This window comes from Melanostigma gelatinosum (assembly GCF_949748355.1).
Source record: "Melanostigma gelatinosum genome assembly, chromosome: 3".
Taxonomy (NCBI): Eukaryota; Metazoa; Chordata; class Actinopteri; order Perciformes; family Zoarcidae; genus Melanostigma; species Melanostigma gelatinosum.
In genome coordinates this window covers 24,786,696-24,811,001 of record NC_136636.1, presented here as the reverse complement: position 1 = coordinate 24,811,001, position 24,306 = coordinate 24,786,696, and the positions used below count along the sequence as shown (strand labels likewise).

The 24,306-nt window shown below is 43.1% G+C and overlaps 1 protein-coding gene across 1 annotated transcript in view; it reads right to left on the bottom strand.

Moving 5' to 3' along the window:
- The window catches only part of LOC306775876 (integrin alpha-5-like), a 47,387-nt gene that overhangs the window by 4,860 nt on the left and 18,221 nt on the right, over nt 1–24,306 (bottom strand). Inside the window, exons 10-25 of the mRNA XM_079266426.1 lie at nt 24,211–24,267; nt 19,086–19,138; nt 17,921–18,129; nt 17,044–17,235; nt 16,921–16,966; nt 16,732–16,845; nt 15,176–15,231; nt 14,464–14,621; nt 13,495–13,632; nt 9,709–9,776; nt 3,078–3,228; nt 2,636–2,728; nt 2,051–2,130; nt 947–1,027; nt 719–824; nt 88–246 (exon numbers count right to left, since the gene is read on the bottom strand). Coding sequence (XP_079122552.1) covers nt 88–246; nt 719–824; nt 947–1,027; nt 2,051–2,130; nt 2,636–2,728; nt 3,078–3,228; nt 9,709–9,776; nt 13,495–13,632; nt 14,464–14,621; nt 15,176–15,231; nt 16,732–16,845; nt 16,921–16,966; nt 17,044–17,235; nt 17,921–18,129; nt 19,086–19,138; nt 24,211–24,267 — 1,761 coding nt within the window. The remainder of the gene's footprint in view (nt 1–87; nt 247–718; nt 825–946; nt 1,028–2,050; nt 2,131–2,635; nt 2,729–3,077; nt 3,229–9,708; nt 9,777–13,494; nt 13,633–14,463; nt 14,622–15,175; nt 15,232–16,731; nt 16,846–16,920; nt 16,967–17,043; nt 17,236–17,920; nt 18,130–19,085; nt 19,139–24,210; nt 24,268–24,306) is intronic.

The window sequence follows — 24,306 nt, the reverse complement described above, 5'->3', positions numbered from 1 at the left end:
GTCAAATGTTCGAGGCCAAGATCAGGTCACGGGTAACGCTTTCGCCATGCCAACCCAGCTGTGTTTTTCGTGTGTGCGTGTCCTCACCTTGAGTTTCAGTGCATTGAAGGTGTGTTTGGAGGAGCAGCTGAGCGGCCCCTCGGTGACCACCTCCACAGGGTAGAGCAGCTCGTGGCCGTGAGCCCTCAGAGGACACCTCACCTCTAAAGTGGACTGGCTGACCGCGCTGGGACCGTTATTCACCAACTGAAAGAGAGAGTTGGGTTTTTATTTCAAAATGTCACATTTTATTATTTTACTTGTGATTTCCTAATGGCACTTTTCATGACCCACACCCAGAACTTTCACTTTGTCCGAGATAATGTTCAACTAGCTCCACATGCATTGTGTTTCTCAGTGTGGACATTTTGGTCCTGGAAAATACTTGTTTGATTGTGGTGAAGAAAATAAAGGCCTCTTACAGAGACAGGTGTGTTGACCTCGGCATATAACAAAATACATGAAATCCACTATAATACATCTCACAATGGAAAGCAAAAATAAACTCTAAATATAGGGTTAGAAAAAAACAAATGAAGACCCTTTTACGGTTCCCTCCCTTCAGCAAGAATAAAAACAACATTCATAATAATTCTAATTTCCATACAGTCCCTTAATAAACGCTCAACATAAATGTTGAAACAGATATGTGAGAGCAGTAAGAACTGTGTCGGCGCACCTCAAAGACCTGCTGAAGCTCAGGGCCGATGTCCCGCTCTCCCCTCAGGCTCTGACGAACACTCCAGTTGGGAGGGGGAAGGATGACTTTGTCTGGGCGAGAAACACTGCAACAGAAAAACACAGAGGTTGTTTTGGGCAGTTAACTTGGCCGGAGCCACAATGATAAGAACGATTCAGAAATGTTAATGCAATGATGTAGTGGAGGACTTGGGCCTTGAAGCCTCACCCTTGCAAAATCACGTCAGCCATGGCAGCCACCTCCAGCTCGAACAGCACCACCTCACTCTCTGAGTTGTTTGCATTTTTACTACGACAGAAAGACAAAAAGTTGTTTCTGAAGCAACATGTATCAATCACCTGCCGAAACTGTTTCCTCAATACAATTTTCTCACGATATCATGAAGTCTGGGTTATGAAATATTGATTCCTACAGTATCAAAAATATAAATCTAATGCTTACAAAATGTCAAAACAGTGTGTAGCTGCTTGTAGCACTAGTGTAATAATTTCCTTAAAGTGTAAAAAAATTGTCGTTAACATGATCAAAAATGTGATAGAACACAATAACCCAATAACTTGACCAATAATGTAATAAATGTCCTGACGTGGGTTCATTTCTTTTTTTCAAAACTGATGATGTAATCATTTTAACGGATGCTGCAATCGTGTAAAAAGTAGTGTGCTTTTTTTCACGTAAGAGTGTGCAAGAACACAAAATGTATAACGATGTCCGTGTCAAACACGAACATTTGACTTCATGTATGTAAACAAAAGCAAAGCCTTGGCTTCGTGTAGAATTTGAAATTGACATCAGATGGCAAGTGGTGCGTTGTTATCAGGCAGAGAATCATTAAACCAATGGATATCTGGACCCGCCCAGATATCACTGCTGATTGTGCTGATTGGTCGTGACGCGAGGATCGTGCGTTAGATCAGAGTGGATCTTAGATTCGACACCAGCAGTCGATTCAATCTCAGTCTTGTATTTCATGTAGCGTTGCAGTTGCAAAGTGAGCACAACTTTGCGTGGAGAATGTAACCTTCAATTTCTGTAAGTGCACAGCCTCATGGTTTGGGTAACCGCAGGAAAAAGGTTTTTACAACATCGGTCAGGACATTTTATCACATTATTGGATTTTATTACATTTTCGTTCAGGTTAAGAGAACATTTCATGAAATCTTTCAGGAAATGATGACATTAATGGGTGCCAACACACTGCTTCAAAATGAAACTAAATCAAACATACACCTGCATAACATTTTATTTGGACATTAAAGGACTTGCGGACACCACACATGAACCGATCTCACTGTACAGAAAGTGACCTACCTTCGTATTTGGAGCTCAAACTGTACAGTTCTGTGAGTGTCCTTCAGTCTGGGCACCGTGAACCGGAGGCCGGCCCGTAACTAGGAAATGACCCACAGGAAATGTACCCAATTAATTTCAAGTAACATGAGAGATGAATAATATAAAAAACATAAGAGTGATGTCTTGCATTTGATTTAGTTCTGTCATTTATTTTTAGTTTTTTTTCCACATACTCAATACTTTTCTACACTCCCTCTGGAGCTTTCAAGAGATCTAAAAATGGCCTCCTCCCCCATAGTAACATACTGAAGTCCAGCTGATTCTATTGGTGGTGATGAAAAGTTGACATGCCGTTTAAATAATCAAACTGATGCGAGACTCTTGTTCTGGTCTGAGATATCTCCCTGCTTTTGGAAACAGGGGATATTCTATCTGCATCCGAGTTTGATTTATGTTTTGTATGTTTTATCAAGTCAATGCAAAAGAATGTGGAGTTTGCGTATGAATTACTTCATGCCGGAACAATTTGACTTGACTTAATTGTCCTGAGACAGAAAAACTGAAAAAGGCCAAAGACAACATGCGGGCTTTGTTGGCTCTTACACTGGTACCAGACTTCATGGGGTTTCCCAGATCACACAGCAGATAGCGGGTCTGGTTTTCTGCCTCATAGCTGCACGTCAGCTGAGTCAAGTTCTAGAGAGGACACAAAAACATCAAATACTGTCAACGCTAATATGAAGATTACTGGATAACTGAACACAAGGATTGTTTTTTTTGTATTTTTTCTTATACTGTGTTTTTATTCTGCTAAGAAACGGGTGGGAATGTACACAATGTGGGTTTGCGCTGTTGTCAACAGTGCGCTGTTTTCAAGTGCTACTTTGTTGGACAACAAAATTTAAATAATGAGCAAACATGCTGTGTATTGTGAACAAAGCCAGAGATGTGTTATTTGTGCTTACATTGGAGAATAATCAGAAATAAAGATATAATACTTATTACCGGTATAGTCACTGGGTAAAGTGACAGTTGTCTGGCTCACCACATTGTTGCGTGCTATCCCGCTGTAGTCGGCCTCTGGGGGAAGCACCACGTAGAGCTCGGCCTCGTACGCTCCTCCCTCCCCCTCATTCCTGGCATTGAACGTCAGGCTCAATGAGTTTTCGTCACCCAGGTAAACTTCTGCTCTGTCCCTGGGAGAGGAGAACCACAACAAGGTTGTTGACAAAAAAAAGTAAAAGAGGTATGCCCTGTTAAGGACGTCCATGCATACAAGTGTGCAAATTGCAGTAACATCTGCACAATGAATGAAATAAGTCATAAATTACTTCAAAATAAATGTTGAAAAAAGATGTATTGCAGTGTGCACTTTTTTAATTCTTCTTTAAAAAAAGATGCGACATAAAAACAAAACAATGAGCTAAATGATGCTAAATGCTCCGTAGAGCTGAGGAAAACAGCAGAATTAGGTGATAATTCCACGTGTGTTCATCACTACGAGCGTCCCTTTTCATGTTACACATAATCATTTGATCCATTGACAATATAAAAGAATTGACAAGTGAGGTTCAGACGTGTCTTGAAACTCCAGTGCGGATGCTTTCTTCCAGACACAAGAGGAAAGGTGACTTTTAAAACCAAAAATTCAACAACTTTATCAACGTATATCAATCAATGTATATAATGGCCGTTTTATGCTTTTTAGTATTGCTCTTGAACTTCCTTCATTATTTGATTACTTACTTGAGAAAATAAAATGTTATGTGTTAGATAAAAATCTCCTTCATTGCAGCAACAATTGGGGAGTCACACATTTCAGCTTGCATCATTTTGTTGTAGCTTTAATTCAAAGAACATTTTAAAGCCTTTATGTGTTTCATTTTATGTGTTATAACATCTTACAAGTAATTCTGATGGAAAGCTTTTGTTTATTGCAGGGCGCAATGGAGGTCTGTACACTTTTAGGCTTCAATTAAATAGTTCCTAACACACTTTCGAAAGTAAAATCCCCAAAATAAAATAAAACTATATAATGATGAATCAAAGTTTCCGCCATTGCTCCGTGAATGGCAACGTTGGTCTGTTGGTCCACCGCTTTGGTCCAAACAGAAACATCTATTAGACAGCTTACCATGAAATTCTGAACAGACATTCGCGGCCCGCAGATCCGGTCAAACTTTTGACTTATTCTATTAAATATCGCAACATCTACCAGGGGGTTTGTACAGATATTCATGGTAATAAAGCCCCTGTGATCCTCAACTTTTCTTTGAGAGCCACCACCAGGCTGGTGTCTCAACAACTATTAGATGAATTGCCATGAAATTGGATACACGCATCCACGTCTCCCGTAGCTTGAATGATAATAACTAAAGTGATCCCTGAAATTCAGGTTCAATTTTGTCCAACACTTCAAATACCTGCAAAAGTAAGAACATTCCCATTAGCCTCAGTTTAAATCTTTTCTTGATGAATAAACTAAGAAGGTGAGCATGGTGTATGTACCTGCTAAACATCAGAATGATGGCATTGTCATTGCAGCGTGTTAGCATGCTAACATTAGCATTTAGCTCAAAGCAACACAGTTTAGCACAGCCTCACAGAGCCTGTACTGCATGGCTGTAAACTCTTTTTTAAAGTAGTATTTCCCGTGAGTATCTATTACGCAAAGGCCATTTTTATCTAGTGCAATCAAAATGACTGAAAATAAGGGCCTCAGTTTACAGCCTCTGTTCGCTGGCAGACTTTCGTTAGTGCTACCTCTGCTGCGCTGCTCATTTGAAGTGACTCTGTGCAGGGCATGGCCAAAATGCCAGAGAAGCAATTGTAAAAGTTAATGAAAAGCAGGGACGTGAAGTCCTTCTAGACCAGGGATTCCCAAAGTGGGGTGCGCGCACCCCTGGGGGTGCGCGAGCTGCCTCTAGGGGGTGCGCGAGAGGAAAAGTGTAATGGCGGTCTGATGGTGTAATAATATTAAATATAAAAAAAAAATGTAATTTTAATTTAAAAACTGTCAGGCGGGACATCTGAAGCTATCAGTCGTAAAAGAGGAGAGGGACAGAGAGAGAGAGAGGAATCGGAGGCGAGGGGAACGGAGAGGTGCAGTTGGGGAGAGACCGGGAGAAGAAATCGAGTCAGAGTCAGAGGAAGATGAGACGGAGGAGACCGAAAGGAGGAAGGGATAGCACAGACACATCGGGAGCACATCGGCCCATCGCGGAGTCAAGGTGAAAAAAGAGGAAACGAGAGTGAGCATCAGACTGGGAAAACAAGAGGAAATATGATGAAAAGTATGTGTGTCTGGGCTTCACTTGGATTGGCAACGCAGATTCCCCAAAGCCACAGTGCGTGGTGTGCAGTGAGGTTCTGGCTAACAGTCTGAAGCTCTTATTTACGTCGCCACCTGAACACCAAGCATGCCAGTGCAAGTCAAAAGCCCCTTACATTGTTTATATCGAAATTGGAGGAGTTACAAAACAGCCAAAACCAACTGGAGTCTCATTCATGTGTTGGGTCTATACATGACGCACTACGGGCTTCATATCTGGTTACAGAATAGCGAGAAAGGGGCTACCGCACACAATCGCCGAAGACGTGAGCTTGCCAGCTGCCAGAGAGATGGTGGAATGTATGATTGGGGAGAAAGAAGCAAAAAAGTTGTGCATGATCCCGGTGTCCAACAACACTGTGTCGCGCCGCATCGATGCTTTGTCCGAAGACATCCTGGCTACATTAGTCGCTCATTAATTGTAAATTAAATGTGATAATCTGCCTCTGAGCCTGTGCGTGTGTGCTCGCCATCAGTATTGCTCTTTAAAAGTGACGCCTTGTGTCACTGAAAGTTATTGAAACTTTGTTGCAGTGTTTCAGGGCGTTTTCACACCTTCAGTTCATTTGCTTTGTTCTGATTCAGGGATTAATATGATACAATGTTGCAGTTTGTGTTCACACTGCAACATTTAACAGCGGACTAAATATTGTAAACTAACGCCACGCGCGAGCAAACTGTTCTCTCATTGGTCCGATTCTTATGCGCTATGAAGGCTTAAAAGGCTCTGTTGCTTCTTTTTTTTTTTTTTTTTATTAACGGGGGGGGGGGGGGGGTGCGCGGCCTAAAAAGTTTGGGAACCGCTGTTCTAGACAATGCATCTCTGTTCCAGACGGTCCCCGAAGGCCATTTTCTCCACGCGTATCTGTCCGTGGCTGACCCGGGGAAATGACCCAAATCTGATCACTGTGATTTGTCTCAGGAAACCGACCCCCGCCTCACCCCGCCGCGTTCACAGTGACGCTCCTGTGTGCAAACACACTTTCAGTGAGAATGATAAATCCTCTCGACACTCTCCCGACTCCAACCCTCCCCCGGCCGCTATGCTTTGTGGTACATTCATGTTGCTGTTGAGCAGAAAGGAGTCTGGTTGAGGGTCAGAATCAGGGCTCCCCCCCCCCCCCCCCGTCTGGACGCAGTGACCCCTCGCTCGGTAAGACAACCACCAGATGATTTTAATTATGCCTGGGCAAGTTTAGCGAATGCAGAGGAAGCAACGCCGTAAACCCGAACAACAACACTCAGCAGATGCTGAGCACAAAATCTGCAGCATATGGTTGGGATGTTAACAACACAGAGTTTCATTCTCTGGGAAAATATAACGGTGGATCATGAAGCTCATAAAAGCATAATTGAAGCCATGGGGTTACAAATCAAAACACCAGTGACAGGGTTGTGAATGTTAAGCATCCAACCGTTTGCGAATTCTCAGCTATCAAGAGAAAAGCACTGTGTCTCATAGTGTGTCAGCATAGTGTGTCTGTTTAGTGAGAATGCTGAATCATTGGAGGTTTGGTCCCGTGGCAACAAATCCCGATCTTTCGAGTTTTCATGGGAGACTTTTCTCACCGGTTGTACTTCTGCAGCTGAGAGAAATCACATGGCCACGTAATGCGAAACACTCCTCGTAGCAGAGCTGGTTAAGAGAGGAGGGTGTGTGTGTGTGTGTGTGTGTGTGTGTGTGTGTTCGCTTTGTGAATGGACGGAGACACTGCCAAATATTTGGCTGGCGTCCACCCACGAACGAGGATAAATGATGAATCATAACTCGTGTGAATCTTTCCTCTACATCTTCGCTCCAGTGTTGGCATGTTATGAGATGTAAACAGCGTCTCATCACTTATGTCTTCAACCCTGTTTATCTGTTTGAATATCATGACCACGCTCTTTCTCTTTGATTGTCTTTCACCAAACTCACTGTCTCTCCCTGCATAAGGAACACAAGCACAGTAATAATACTTTGATTATCACTAGTTTACTCACTGTAGAAACTAACTCTGAGTTCAAAGGTACTGTGTGGTGTCTTATTGTCAGTGTTTTGTGTTTTTACCATGATATGTATCCTTATGTATCCTTTACTTCCTCATAATACTTTTGACTTTTTAAGATTTTTAAGCCTGCATGTATACATATCGCGCTGGCCATAATGATCAGTGGGATAACATGATAACATGGAACCATCAGCATTACTTATGATACCTTTAAAACCATGAATAACTGGGATGACCTGGTAGCCTGGTAATGGGCGAGGCGCACGCCATATAACTGCAACATCCATGAAGGGATTCTGTCCGAGGGATCTTTGCAAGTGCTTATAATTTAGTCGAGACCGTCGGGACATGTCTGTCACGGCTCCGCTGTGACCTCAGCTCGTGTCGGTGTCTCCCCTCTGTACTCTCTGTCAGTGTGTGTGTGTGTGTGTGTGTGTGTGTGTGTGTGTGTGTGTATGGCATGGGCGTGGCTTCAATCATCCGGCACCTGGGCTCATCTCCACACCTGCCAACAATCAGACCATCATCACAGACAATTCAAATACCCCGGCTTCCTTCAGTCTGATCGCCAGATTGTTTCTTCAGCCCCTCTGAGTTTTACCTCGTCTCACCAGTTAGTTCGCTTTGTTTTCCTGATCTGCAACCAACTTGTGTTTTTCTTGTGCTCCAAGATTCCTGTGCCACGTCGCTGCCACTCACACCGCCCGATCTCACCTTCCTACCGGCATGTTCCACCGGCTCCACGCACCAAACTAAATAAAACCTTTTATTTCACCTACCCTGTTGTCTGGCATGGGTCCTGAACAACTGACCGTAACAATGTCCCTACCAACATCCAGCTGTTACTGAATTGTCCTTTGCAATCATTTTGATCAAAACAGCTGATCGAAAGCAGTCACAAATTAGCAAAAAAAACAATGAGTGAGTATTAGAGCCTCTAAAAATAATCTGCGATTTAGAGAATTAATTCATAATGTTATAATAAGATGAGCAGCTCTGTGTCTCTGCGTCCCCATTTCTAGTCTCCAGACTCCAGATGTTTCTTGCTGTAAAGCTTGCTGAAGCAGCTGTGAGCTGAACTTTATCGGAGGTGGTGATGTTAACAATGCTGAGATTTATAACTGATCAGATGTGTTTTCAGTTAGTTTTGGTCCACCTCGGATGAACGGCGGCGCACAGCCGCTTCCCAAAACTTTCCCAGACAATTCAAAGACCAGAGTCTGAAGGGGATACTTCCATATCAGCAGAGCAATAACGTAACGCAAAGCAGACCAGAGGGTAGGTCGATTCTTTTCTTGGATTATTGTGACATTATTCTCATAAAATTACGATTTTTTCTTCTTTTCAGAGAACACCAATATGTGGGATATGTTTGGAATGTGCAGTTTTAAACATGAGCAGAAATCATGCTGAAACATATCGGAGATGATTATAATATATTTTTGTAAATTGTCAACTGCCGCCTGAATTTCATATTTTCCTTAAAATAAATATTTACACCATGAATTGGTGCATAAAAATTCAGTGTTGGACGCCTAAACATTTTTGTATGTGCCCCCCCACAATGTTGAAATAAAAAGCCGACACCCTTGGATCTTTGTCATACCCCTGAGCTTAAAACTCTGTCTCGTGTGCCGCTAACAATGACTGTGTTGAGAGAACTGAAAAAAACAATCTGCAGTTTGAATCGATTCAGTTTGAAATTCTGTGTCAATTTGGGAGGAATTCAGCAACCGTGGCGCCATGTTTTGCTCTGGACTGCACGCACAAAGCATTTTGAATTTGCGACAGTTGGAGCTGGAGACCAAAAATGGAGGTAAAAGAGAGGGAACATTGGACTTACATTAACTTGGTGTCGAGAAACATGACAGCTAATGAATACTAATGTTGCTCTGTGTCTGCTGAATGTGTAAACAGTGTTTGCTAACACCATAGCCATATCAACTTCATTTCAAATTCACAGCTTATTCAAGTGGTCAAATAACTCGATCAATGCTGCTCTGAGCAGTATGACCTGTGCTGTGGCATTTCTTGTGTGTGTTGTTCCAGTAAGTGCTTACTTTGTCTATTCAGCCAAGTCTGTAACTTCTGCTCATGCTAACTATGCACTTCTTCTTGTGTTCATGCCACACTAACCAGAAACATTAAATGCATCGCTTCAAGTGCAGCAGAGGAAAGACCCGCCAGTGTGTGTTTCTCATGACAAATGTAAGAGCTTGAACTTCTGTTGTGTTTTATCAGTCGCGTACGGGGGAAAAAAGACACTGTGGAAACTGTTCAGCAAAGCATGACTGGAGAGTTTGAGTTGTGTTTGTTGAATCAGGTAAAGTAATAGAGGGTTGATTTCCTCTCACCCGTCAACAGCCAGCTTGAGGTCAGGGACGCAGATGTTGTCCTCTCCGCAATCGAGTTGAATCTGGGCCTGAGGAAGGGAGAAGGATAGAGATAAATGGAGGGAAGAGGGGGGAGCGAAGGATGGTTATGATGGGTGAAAAAGAGAGAGGGCTGTCTAGGGAACGGGGTCCAAAGGTATGGAGAGAGAAAAGCTCCCGAGGAAGTGAATGTTTACAGAAGCCAGCGCACTGCTCGTGATTTAATGAAAGGATAAGAGAGGATATACAGTATACATCTTCTCCATACATGTGCAAAACTGTAACAATATTTGCGACAACCAGATGCTAAGAACGTGTGCGAACGCAGCATCCTTTCATGTTTGCGGGACTAAACTAATGTGCGCTTTACATGTGGGAAACGAAGAAAAGGAAGAATAGAGAAAACGTGGTGAAGGCTTTTAGGAGAATGAAAGGAAGATGTATTCCACCCAAACAAGGGTTGAATTTTTGCGGAAAAGCCTCGATCACAAGGAGGGAAAACCTCACATTTAAAAGAGAGTTGGGCTTAATCTGCACTTTCGTCTTTCGTGACAAATGACTTGGTAAAAACCACAGTAAAAGATTAATGTGATTTGATTTGGACGCATTGTTTTTTTTCCAGTGCGTCCCTTCAGATCTTTGCTTTTCTCCTTTTCTGTCTCTCCACCATTCCTCCCAAGTAGCTTCACAGTGTCATTGTTGCCATACCCTCATCTCTCCAACATATGGGAAACGTTAGATTCCCAAAGAATGCTACAGAGAGCAAAGAATCAGCCTGGCAATGGTTAACAGTGTCTCAGTGGAGATTCCTCATCCAAGTCCCCGGTTTTACATCCACTCAGGACTCAAGAGGCTCATTTAACACCAAACAGACATGATCACACGCGCTCAGTAATAGATTAAGATCGAGTGATGACTACCGACTCATCTTCCCTCCCCTCTGACCACTTTTCATCTCTTTTTCACTTTCATCTCCTCATCTTCCCATATGTTTGACCCATGCGAGATCCATGTTTCCCCTCCAGCTTTAAAGCAATACAACCCACGGTTGGCCTGTTGAATGATGAAAACACAGGTCTCAAAATCAGACCTGGAAGACCACTGGCTATGGTGTTGCATGCTAAACTGCATTAAATGTTCAGGCACTGCCAAATTAAAATTCGTAGCAGTTCAATTTGTATAATAACAGAATTGTTTTGTCAAACAGTATCTGCTTAAACATCCTGTACTGTACTTTGTGAAATAATGTGTCTAATGATTCTATAAGAATTGTTGTCAGATATGAAAAATCTGACAGAATAACATCGGACTACATTCTACATTCAACTACATTCATGGAGAGAAATCCAAGGACTTCTGGGAAAAGAGTGATATATTCCTGAGAAGTCATAATTTCAAATCACTGGAAAAACCTTCAAACCAACTGCGTGTGCAATTTGAATCCTGTGCAGAAAGGCGGACTCTGCCAGCATCAATAAAACCTACCGTGTAGACTAGAGCGAGGTAATTATGGAACGTAAGTACATTAAATGGCTATTAGTGGAAAAAACATGATGGTCTGAATATTGGAGGTTTGATATCACAAAAATCTTAACTGTAGGTGTGGTCAGAATTATAGCCCGTTGCATTGTAACCACACCCAGCAATGATTTTAAAAGTGCTCAATACGGAATTCAGAGCATATCTATTGCCTCCACACGGCTCTCAACATGGCAACGGCTGAGCCGGCGGCTAGCAGCTGACGGTGCTAACGATAGCAACAGTGCAGACAGAGCTACTGTGTTTTCCCCTGGGGCAAACCCGGAGGGTGCTGCTACGCTTTCAGCGACGACGCCGTACAGCTGTTACTGTCGCCGCTGTCAGCCACCAGCTAGCCGGTGGGGCACGACAGAGAGACTCGCTTGCGCTCATAGGAATGCGCGGCCGGCCCGGGTATGTAAACAAAGCACAGAGGAGCTCGGATTACAACACACAGGAAGGGAGAGCGACTTCCTTCTATGCAAAGGTAGACATTACTCCGCTATATCTTTACATTGCAAAAGGTTGTTTGCTGCTATATCAATGCTCTGAATCCTGTATATAGAACTGTTAACATTGCACGACAGCGCATTGTTACATCATTGCCACAATATATTGAAAAAATAATAGCTTGAAAGCAGCAACACCATGATTTTCAGCTGTGATTAATTTCCTACAATCCTTTATTTTACTGAACTAATTACTTCTGGACGGGCTAGAAATAGTCAGACCCGCTCCATTTAAATACGATGGGTGAGACAGAGCTAATAATAGTGTATGCTAGATTGTCAATATCTTTACACAATGCAGTTGTATAACACTGAATTGTTAGTATGAAGCATCAGTCTACTAGTAGCCATCGCTTAAGCTAAGTGATTCCTTTCACTTTGGGAGAAGGAGGAACAAGAACAGATGAAATTCACAGTGTTGCCTTTAAGGCTCCTAGGCGGGGGGAAAAAAGCTGGTTTATTCTGTTAAAAAAAAAAGTAAATGTTGTACACACTACATCGCAGTCACTTCACCTTATATCACTTGCATAAACATGTGCACGTTTTCAGGCTCTGGCTCTTGCCCGGTGGCGGAGACCACTGGCAACATACATAAACAAACCGCAACCAGATGTCTGCGAGCTGAGCACCGCCCCGCCCAAACGGAGCCGTGTCCCTCCCCCCTTGTGTTTTTTGCAGAGCCATGACTCGCCAGTCCTCCATAAACCTTCCGACTCGTCACATAGGAAACATTACCAAGGGAGACCAGAGTGCCATTAATATGCTCACGCTCTGCCAGGGCTGACCCTGAACCTAGAACCATATGGGGTTTTGGCAGAAGGGACCTTACATTTAATGTCAATGTTAAAATGGCGGGCCTGTAACCTCCTTCTGCGCCATTCAAATAAATTCCCCCGCGTGCACGGTGTAAACAGCGGGAGAGTTGTGCTGTGGTATGGAGGGTGGAGTTAAACCTGCATAGTAGGCCTGCAGAGAACCGCTGTGTAACGCCATTCGTACACGATTTTGGATTGTTTGGTCGCGTTTAGTGAAAATATTCATCATGCCGTCTGTCATGCTCTCTCTCTACACTGGCAAGCACTGCGGTGACTATCAGCTCGGTTCACAACATGCGAGGCGTGTGGCCATATAAGTGGTGTGGGCAAGATGTTCAATGTGGTAATGTTAAACATCGATACCGTTTACAACTCGACACAGAGATGGACTTCAAATGTTTGCACTTTTAAACTCCCATGAAGTATTGAGACACAACAGCGCTTCATGGATTTCCAGGTTGGATATTTAGGGAGGATTTCTCAACCTGGATATTTCTGACATACATTTATTGCACATCACGTTGAAGAGACCCAACATCCTCTTCTCGTTGGCCTTGCAGACAGGACCGGTTTGTAACCGTTCTCCACCATTTGCTTCACAAATAGTTCCATTGGGATATGAATTGCCAAGTGTCTTGAATGTCCATTTTGACAATTTCTCTTGCCAGTAGCTTAGCTCGCTAACTTGCTAACGGCAGCTTCCTCGCTGCTGGTTTGCGATTACGTATTTCCGCTCACGTAGTTGTGTGTGGATTGAAAACACAGTTCCATTCACACTTGTGTTCAATGTGATCCCAATGACTCCCTGATCACCTCTGGAGGAGGTTTGTCCGATCGGGATTTACATCTGTACTTTGTATCAAGCACTATCTGTATCACCCAAAACACCTTTTAATGCAAGATGCATCATGGCTTAATACACATACCTTTTGCTCTATACGCTGTTCTGTCTCATAATTCAGGATTGGTCTGAGGCCATGCTGCTCCACTGGGGCATGAGGATCCAGACTGAAGTTAAGGCTGATGAAAATGGGGGAGAGTTTGTCCCGAAACTCCTCTTCGTCCTGTAACAGAGAGAGATGCAACTACGTGAGTGACTGATGTGAATGACATTTGTCGTCCGTTGTCTCCAAGAGTTGATTATCTGGTGTATTAATGTCTGCTCTCAATGATCTGAAACAAGCAGACACTTCCAATCACAAGCAAAAAAATGTCCATCCTTCGACTGCGGATTATTGTAAAAACCTCTTCCAAGTAAATGCGAGAGAAAAAAAGTTGTCACTTTACAAAATCAAGAGCAGATGTTCAAACAGCAACTATTGGCCTAAATGTATAGTCTGTTTTAGGTTTCTCTAAGAACCAGCCACAGCGATGTGGCCCCTTCAAAGACAGAGTAAAAGGAAGAAATGGTGTACAAACAATGGTGTTGACTGGCAGTTTCTGCTCACACCATCTCTTGTGCGGTCAAAGAGCAAAGTGCTCTGATCATTCTGCCCTTACAATGAGCATCTACACATATGACTTAGGTGCTTTTGGCAGGCAATGGCTTTGATCAGGTCACTGCTGACTGATGAGAAGATTGGTACTGTACTGGTTTCGCCTCAAATTGCACTTCAAAGAGCAACTTCAAGCCCTGTCTTTGAGGAAATGACTTTTACCCTCTGCCCTACCAGCAAGTTAATCACATTCACCTGGTGCTGCAGGTGCAACAAAGTCTGTGATTAGATGGCTCGAATGAAAACAAATCGGCGCTCTGGCTCCTGAGGGCCAAGACATTGACGCATTGACGTTCGTCCCGGGAATTCGACTTTGAAGTTTTTCGCGGAGCGGCGTTAAAATATGAGGGAAACAAAAAAGGACAAATTGAGGTTCGAGAGACGGCCAGTGTGACTGACCCGCAGGTAGATCCTGGCGTCGTGGCACAAGCGTTCTCCGTTGGCGAGGCGGAGGGACTTCAGCAGACTGGGCTGCTGGCTGTCCAGGAACAGGGTCCTCCTGATGGAGTCCTTCTGGTGCTGCTTCACACTGTCCAACTGAACCTCCACCACAAAGCCTTGGAAATATACACACGTAAAGACACGCTCACAAAGTAAGAACACGGCGAACACGCGCATCGTCCGCACGTCTACACATATGGCTGTATTAAACACAAAACATGTATGTAAATGTAGACCACAAACGCATATCTGCACAGACATATTACACGAGTGCCTCACCACATGCAAATGCCCACACATGGAATTGTGAAAGTGTGAATGGTAAAAATGATTATGGTAAAGCTACTTCATGTTCTGTTTTCTGCTCTCTATGCAGCATACAGAAAGAGGAATTTGCTGTGGCCCACATGACGACAACTATGTGGAGAACACAGACAACACACACCGTGAAAGTAAGAACACACACACACACTTCTTCTAAACTGCCGGAGCCCACCGAGTTACCCTGTGTTTCCACGATTGTTCTTTTATCTTGATCTTCACTGCCAAATTGACCACAGTGAGGTCCGGCATACTTGTGGCAATACAAAGAAAGCAAGGTAATAGGCACCATCTGTGTGTGTGTGTGTGTGTGTGTGTGTGTGTGTGTGTGTGTGTGTGTGTACCTCACCTAGATGAGAGGGGAGGTGCTTCCCATTAGCCAGTAGGCAGAATCCGATGCTGACACTGGAGGTTGAACACAGACAAAAAATATGGGGGGAAAACTTGAGCACTGAGCTTTTACAGATGTGTTTACACTGACTTGAGGTACTTCTGTACAGCCGATCCTTTTCTGCTTAAAATGTATAATCTTTAAGATTTTCACAAGATTAAATCCAATGTTTGATACCGGGTATGCTCGACATTTTCATCTGCAATTACCTCTCTGTATGGTAGTTTTTATTGGTAGTGGCTGAGTCCGCCATCCCCATGCTGGATTCAGATTGCCTATCTAAGCACGGCAGCATAAAAACTCAAATCTGAAATCCGCAAACTCTATACAAACATGCGAGCAGTGACGCAGGCGTAGCGTAGTCATGCTTGTTGATGCTGTCGTCGACAACCCATATGTTCACATAAGAGCCTGTTTCGACACGTCTTCACTGTTTCCTCGATGTAGATCAGTCACATGTTTATTCATGCAAACATCCAACCCCCTGTTGCAGCTAATAGGTCTCACTTCCATGCTTATCTGTTCATGATGTGTGAACTAATATTTACAATACAGAGGTTTGTTCAGTGCCACAGTGAAGGGGGCCCCGAAACCAACACCTGCTTAGGGCTCTCAAAGGTCGAGGGCCGGCCCTGCATTCACTACACGAAATAAGCTTTTCCAGTGCTTTCCTTCTCAGACTCGGTCAGATGTCACCCCATGTTTCAAAATTGTCAAACTGGCAAAACAGGGGATGGCTTCTATTGCGGGGCAGCCATTGAGAAAACTCAATGTGTTCGTTTAATCATTCATCAAAAAAAACAAAAACCTTCAATTTCGGCACAGTGGTTTAAGAGTCACCAAGGTAATATCTCATTCAATTCGAGAAAGTTACAACTCTTTTTTCAACCCTTTCAGTCTTAATAACTGCACTCTCTCCGCCGTTTTGTCTTCCCATATGACTGCTCCACCTTTCTCCCACTTCCTCTTCTCCACTCCTCTCATCTTCTTTTTGTCACCACGGCAGCGAAACAAAAACACCCATAAACACGAAAACAAGGCTTACTTGTATCAGACACTTAAAAAATGATTTGGCGACTGCCTCTCACGGCAGTCTAAAAACGTTCCAGCTTTAATACGATGGTTAGAGCGGTCTTGCGGAAAGAGCTTCATTGAGATTGAAAGCGGGGTGAATTTTCCCACTTTTTTTCTTCATTTTTTTTCCTCTACTGGTTCTAAGAATACTGCAGTTCAGAGCAGCTTGGACAGGAAACTGGCAAACATGAGGTCATTTGACATTCTCGTGAGGTAAAGTTTAGAAAGCCGAACGTGAACCAACATTTGCAAGACTTTCCATGTTCTGTTATTCTCAGAGAGGCCACACTCGCAGAACTCTTAAGCTTTTTGTCAAACCATTCAAAGATATTTCTGCTACGATGACAACTACTGTATGGTGGATCAAACAGTGTATAATCTTCCTATTAAGATATAAGTGGAGCTGAGCTTTCTTCAAGGAGAATAGTCGACGTCCATACCAAGACACAGCGATGGTTTCATTCGCTGTGATCAGCTCACAAGTCTTCTCCTCCTGGTTGAACATGGTCGGCTGCACCGTGAGAGACGCACTGCCGCTCACTATCGGCCGAGCCCTGATTGGCAAAAGGATAAGAATAAAAGCAAGAGACTATACATCTGTTAATACACTCCTACATGCCTTAACGTACCTGTATAGCACCGCTTTATCCACCCCAAAAGCACCAACAACCAGATCTGCAGGAATGGAAAGAGAGTTCAATGGAGACATCAGAGAAGAGGATGAGGTGTTAGTCGACGCCCGGTTACGCTACCTGGATAGCCGTTTTGATCCAGATCTCTGTCTCCTCGCAGGGCGAAGCCAAAACTGGCTGGGAAAGAGCTGGAAGCCCATTGGCCAGAGAGAGTCTGAGTGGGCGTGTCCATCAGTCCTCCGGCATGACCGTTATAAATGAGAACCAATCCATGCTGGTCGTCTCCTCCGTAGGGACAGCCGACGGCCATGTCTGATTGTAAACAGCCACAACACACGGTGTGAAGAATCTCATGTTTTCGCAAATATGGTGTATACCGGTATCTATTTTTGATATTTACATATTTACTTTATTGCAGGCATCTAACCAAGAACGGGCAGTGCAAAGATTCTGACTCATTTACGGGTTTTAAGACTCATTCCTGCAGCACTCTATTTGTATGTACAACTTACATGCAGAGCAGCAAACGTTGAATACAGCTCAATGTACTTAAATCTAAAGACAGAAAGAAGTATAAACACTCACTGCCACAGGCCATGGTAGGACTGGTGGTTTTGTGGGCCAGTAAAAAAATGTCACTGATTATTTTGTTGTGTTTTGCTTTGTTTTATGGTGATTTACTTCTTACTGACTTTGGCTGAATCCCTGTAGAATAAAACAAAGGGCCCCCACATTTTAGAAAAGCAGAACATTTGCTGGTTCCAGCTTCTCCAATGTCCAAAATAGCTTTTTCCTGCTCAATATTATTGTAAATTGAATATCTTTCTGTTTTTCACTCTTATTTACCCAATAAGTAGCCATACGTTTTCCATTTTGTCAATACAATGTCAAATATTTGTGAAAATGTCTTCTTTTGGAATAAATATAAAAATATATTTGAGACGTTCACATGAATTTTAGCTTTAGATTTAACCCACGCTTTGTGCAGCACACCTACCGTTGAATCCATCCTGGTTGAGATCACCCAGCGGAGCCAGCGACGTGCCGAATCGGCTGAAGGCCTGTTGACCCAGGAGGTGGGACTGGCTTGGCTCCAGCAGCAGAGGGCCCCTCTGGAGGTACACGTACACCTTACCCAGCTCCTCCAGACGCCCATTGACCCCTCGACGCATGAACATCGGAGCTCCCACCACCAGGTCATCCAAACTGGAGAGGGAAGCAAAGGAAGGAGACACATTATGGGGACGAAGGCGGAAGGAGAAGAGGGATATCGACAAAAGGTAAAGGATGTATAAATCATATTTTAGGGCCTATGTTTTTAGCAGTAGATTTATCATTTGATTTATCATTTGGTTTTCCCTTTTAGTATTTGACACCAAATGATCTTTTATGTTGGAAAAAATCATCGGATTCCACTTTTTCTCACAAGCCAATCAGAGCAGATTGGGCTTTTTGTTGTGAGGGGAGCTTAAAGAGACAGACACATAAACAAAGCTTTTGACACAGAGAGTGAATACGGCAATATTCAGACAGACAGTAAATGAGAAAAACTCTAAAATGTGTAAACAGTAGAAACCCAAAATTCAAGTATTAACCTGAAAAATGTGCACGATATGTCACCTTTAAGGATCTCCACTAGTGTTTACTGTAAAATGATCTTCAACTGCACAGCGTAGTTGGCTAAAGAAAAGTGGAGGTTTCCTGTTGAAAGTTGCGGATGTTAGAGTGATGAACATTAATCATGTGTGTCCATCTGACTCACTGATACTAAATTAATAGCAATACAAAAAACACTGAATAAAAGCACATACAGTACAACCACCAAAACATGTTCAAATAACCACTGAAACCTTAAAAACATCGCTTTTTTGATTGTGTGCTTCTTCCAGGTTTAGGGAAGTGAAATTGAACTTTAGACTGAGAGGAACTATACAGACAGAATGAGAGCATTTTCAGATATTTTCAGGACACTTTAGAGAGTCACAGGGTGACAGAACTGAAACGTTGGAAACTTCCAAACGGTCACACACTGTTTCAGTGACCTCATCTTTCACTTTTAGTCTCATTTTTTATTTTTCATTTCTCTACCTCCTCTGTCATTTTGCTCTCCATATACTAATTTATTTGCCATCACATGTCTCGCCGACACTCCGTCCACTCACCCATCGTTGTTGATGTCGGTGGCGGCCACCGCGTAGCCGAAGTAGGACCCCATCTGGAACGAATTACAAACAAGACCCAGTTAGCCTGTAATCACACAGATCCCTTTCTTTCCTCTCATTTTCTCTCTCCATGTCCCTCTTTTTTCTCTCCTTTGTACCCTCCACCACCACCCCCAGAGGCTTTCCTCCTCAATCTCTCAATCCCACAGTCCCCCGGGGTCTCCTCTTCTCCCTTTTCATGGAGCTCAGTGTTAGAGCTTCTGAGAAGAGGTAGGGGGTCCGGGGATCAGGGACTCAAACTCCTTTAAAACTCACTCGTGGGGCTTGAGTTTTTCCGGTTTAATTTCATACCACGTATGATAAATTAGGGTCATGTTACACTTCTTGGGGGGACTCTCACTTCAAAGTGATTTCTAGCTACGCAGGTATGAGTTTGGAGACCCTTGTGAAAACCAAGACCGAATATTGGGCTTGTCTTCCTGTATCACACGTGCAAAACAGCTCATATCAACAGCAGTCAAACCGAGGCTCAGCACAAATTCACTGTGATGGCCTGTAGGAGCACTGCTTTACCAGATACATTCACACTTAGAAATATGATCAAGACTTCCTGTAGAGCTGAACCACCACTAATGCTCATCTGAGGTGAGGTGAAATCAGCAAGCTTAGGAAAGGTGCCCACAGGTCAGTTCTCACAGTCATGAGCTGTACTTCGGAACTGTCTTACGCTGCGTTCACACCAAACGCGTTGATTTTTTGACGCACCGCAAAAACGTGTCCAACGCGCCGCCGGTCGTGTTCACACCAAACGCCGCAAAATCACGTAGCGCCGGAGAGGGGGCGTGGTTTATCGACTGGAAGCCGTTCACCTGGCCGTCATTTCTTTCCGCTATCAACCGTGAAAGGAATAAGGACAATTGCTGCTTTGTACGTGTTGTGGAAGTCCCTCAAACATCGGAATACCAAACGCCATCATGTCTGGTTCATAATATTGTTCAGAGGAGCTCCGTGGATTGTATCGAGCTGTATTCACTGTCTAGCAAGCCACCGGTCGCTGTTTACTACAGCTGTAGGAACACAAAATAAACTGATTTGGCTGTGATTCAACGGACAAAAAGGGACTCCGAAATAACTTGTATACACATAGTTTGGTCCGGTCTCTGTTGATATGAGGTATCGTAGAGCTCTGGGTGAACACAGACGGCTGCAGTATTTATTTCCTGATTCAACAACGACAGGAAGCCAGTGATGACAGGGGGAGCAACTCAACGCTGATAGGCTATCGCACCACAGCGTCACGCGATTATTTCGCAGAAGTTGAAAAATTTCAACTCGCGCATTGCCGATTTTGCGGCGTCCAACGCAAAAATGCGTCCAACGTGCCGCGCCATCGCAAAATCGCGGCGGGCCAGTCTCATCGCGTCTGTGCATAGACTTTGTATGTAATCTCGACGCGCGTCAAAAAATCGACGCGTCCGGTGTGAACGCAGCATTACAATTTTATGCGTAGTATTTTTTGACCACTTGTGGGCAGTGACACCAAGTTGTGAACATAACACTGACATATCATCACCTTTAAGTTCATGTGGTGAATGAGTAAAGCTGCAGGTGACCCCTTTCACATCATTACATGATTCTATTATTGTAAAACTACAAATGATAGCCACTTCAAGTGGAGGACTCCAGGATTAAATACGACACGTCCTCAAACCTACGTTGGCTAATGACTCCCAAAACGACCGCTCTGTTTAATGTTGTGAAGTAGAACTACTTGGTTAGGTTTAGGAAAAGGTTGTGGTACAAGTTAGAAGTTACTGCCTTACGTACGAGAAGTTGTTACGTACTAATGTAATGTATGTATGTACCCTAAAAGACTACCTTAAAATAATGCTCCCGTCGCACTTACTACGGCCGCTAGGTCGCCGCCTAACAACAAACGTCAATATGGGTCGTAGAAAAGCTGCTTGCACAGCGGTTTTCGGTGAGGACGGCTTTAATAAGTCAGAAACGACTGTTTGGAGAATATCTACATCCTGTTTTTAGAAAGATACTTCTTTTTTTTAGCTAATACTAATGTTTGTCATGCTAACAATTGCTCACATGAGATACCCACAAATAATTATAAGTCAACTTTTCTTGTCTGTTTTGGATCAGAGTTTAGCAGTAGGCAGCTATTTTCGGAGAAAAAGCTCTAAAAAACCATTGTACCCTACCTGCTCAGCACCAGACTAAGTTAGCTTAACTAGCTGATACTCATAGTGGAGCATCAAGCAGTAAAAGCAGGCAAAGTTAGCATCTAAAAGCCAGCCAGTCACATATCTAAGATTGACATGATCAGCTAATGAGCCAGAGATTTCCCTCAGGAGGTGGTGGGGACCAAAACAGAGCTAAAATTAGAGTGAATAACTATTTGTATAGGACATTTCAACAACAAGGCAATTCAAAGTGCTTAGTACTGGCTCAAAATACTGTATGTCAATGTTGTGTTAGCCTATTCTTCTGCTGCCAAGTTGCCAACAAAATAGTTAAATGCACCTTCAAATTGAATTGTGCTAGCTAACTTTGCAAACAGAACGAAAGCAGGAGAAAAATTCACACTTCTTTACTTTAAAATGTAATTGTGCCAGATTTTCAAATTATTTACAACCTCTGTAAAAGTAGCCACTTTATGCTAATGTAATACTATTTTGAAATTAGCATACAATAATTGGATGACGGGCGACCAACATGTTTCACTGAGAAAAGATTTATAGATAAAATAACCAAATAAAAATGGTAATTAACCTTTAAAATCAATCCTCGAATCAAACAGAACCAGAGCAGTCTCTCCCCGTAATGGTCTGATACCCCCAGTATGGCAAAATCTCTGACACCTGACACATTTCTATTTTCTAATATTTCGTCATCATATCGAGTAACCTAAGTATAAAGTCTGCACATTGGTCTGCTCCAAGCAAATGAAACATGGGTTAAAATAATAGTTACTGGTATAACAAATTACTAAATTTGAGGTTTCATTCAACAAACAAACAGGCCTCTTGCACAAATCCCCTCTGGTGTGTTTTCGCAGCTGAGTCAGACGACACAGTCCAAGAGGGACCAGCATTCTCTCCCAGAGAGCAGAGAGTCCGTCAGCCGGGAGTTCACCTCAGATTACCCTCACTGTGACTTAACAGTTTACTCAGCGCCCTCCGCCCTGAGACGGACACCTCGGAGCAGTCACTGATGACCTCCCACACTGAAGACACACACACACACACACACAGACACTCATGCTTCCCCATGTGTGCATGGTCACATGCTATTACATCTTGCAATACCTACACAATGAATCCTTGTTAAATTACACAAAAAACTAACCCATCAATCTAATTTCCCCATATTGTAGCTGGCATGTCCCAACTTAAAGGTTAGGTTAAAAAATGTTCAAGTATGTCTCAAAACAATGTTCAGATGCATATAGGTACATTGAAAGTACGTTGAGTTTTGGGTCTCCCGTCAGTGAAGAGGACCCTTCCTCAATGTAAGTGATGGGGGACAGAGTCCTCGTTTTGTTTAAGAATACATTCTTAAGTTGAACCAAAACTAATATGAAGCCTTCAGCAGTCGAAGTTCGACAACAATTGGATAACTTCCAAAGCTAAAGTCACATTAGTGCCAAATTTATACTTTGAGTTAGTATCTGTTTTTGGCGAAGCTCAGTATTGAAGTAAGGTTTCCATCCACCAGTTTTAGGCTCATTTGGGATTGAAAACGTGAGTGGAGCCACCAAAAATTACAAAACACTTGAAATATTGCAAAACATTTTTTCATTTTCTGAATTGTAAAAGGTGGTTGTCTATAAAACAAAGTGCAATGGAAACAGACTCAGCCAATCAATCCTGACGTACATGAAGCATGTCACTTGAACGTCCAGCTTCGGCTCCACTGAAGAGACGAGAAAGGCTGGCAGTTTAAATCAGATATGTGTGGAGCGGTGAGGAGACAGTTACCTTCCTCAAATAAATACATGGAATCAATAACTGCATATTTCCATCTTGTCTTTTACGTTGTTTCCCACAGTTTGGGGTTTGAATGCTACTGTTTGAATAACTTAATCTTATTGCTTCCTCTTCTTCAGCAATGTTTTAATGGCACCCAACAAGAGAATGATAGCCACAAACTGTTTATCTTTATCTTTTTTCCAACTGCTAATATTCACATGACAGTAGTAGACTAAACCACTAACTAGCTGGAGACCATCCATTGGTCGCCCCACTTAATGCCTTGGCCCATTTTGGTGTCGCGGCTGGTGGGATCCCATTACAAGATGGTCTCTAGTTTCATATTTGTTTTGCCAACTTTCTAGAAATTCTGCTAAATTGTGCACTACATTCTGATGGAAACCTGACTACTGTCCATGGAAGAACAAAGACGGAACTTCATACTTAAACTAACACCATCTTGCAATGGGATCACACCAGCCACGACACCGTCCGGGACGTAAAGGGGGCAGTCAATGGCCCCTTCCCCACTTCCTGACCCCCTACTTCCGGGGTACTTGCTCCAACCACACCCGTCTTCAAAATTGTCCTTTATTTTCAACTAAATATCTGTAAAGTTTCGTGACTGCATCTTGCATGGTTGCGACTTAGTCGCATTGACAAAATCTCTACTCTACACTCTCTTCACACACACACACACACACACACACACACACACAGACTCACGAGGTGGAACAATAACAGCGTTGCTATAAACATTGTAACTTTAAAAAGATACACACTTTATTTCAGAAACTCAGACAGATTGAGCCTCATAAATATGACTAAATACAATTTTTCTGACAAATGCTGCCACTCTTCAGTACTTCCCATTTCAAAAGCACATGCTGAATCAATAAAGTGACAACATGAACACTGTGGCGGTCTGCTGTTTCTGGGTTTGATTTGCAGCTTTTAGAAACCATGAGCTGTGCATACTGTAAGCTCGACCTCTGACCCTGATATAGGCCTCCTCTCCACGGGGCAAATTCCTTCGTCTCCAGCCCTCCTTTACACATGCCACTTTAAATGTGTACCCGCGTCATGAAAAAAAAGGAGCCAGGCTGTTACAAAAATAATCCCCCGACCAGATGTGCACATACCTGCTCCCCTGTCAAGTTGAGCAGAGACTTCAGATCCCTTCCATTTAATATTGACACCTATATGGAGATGGAAAAAAGTAATTATCTGACGACTGT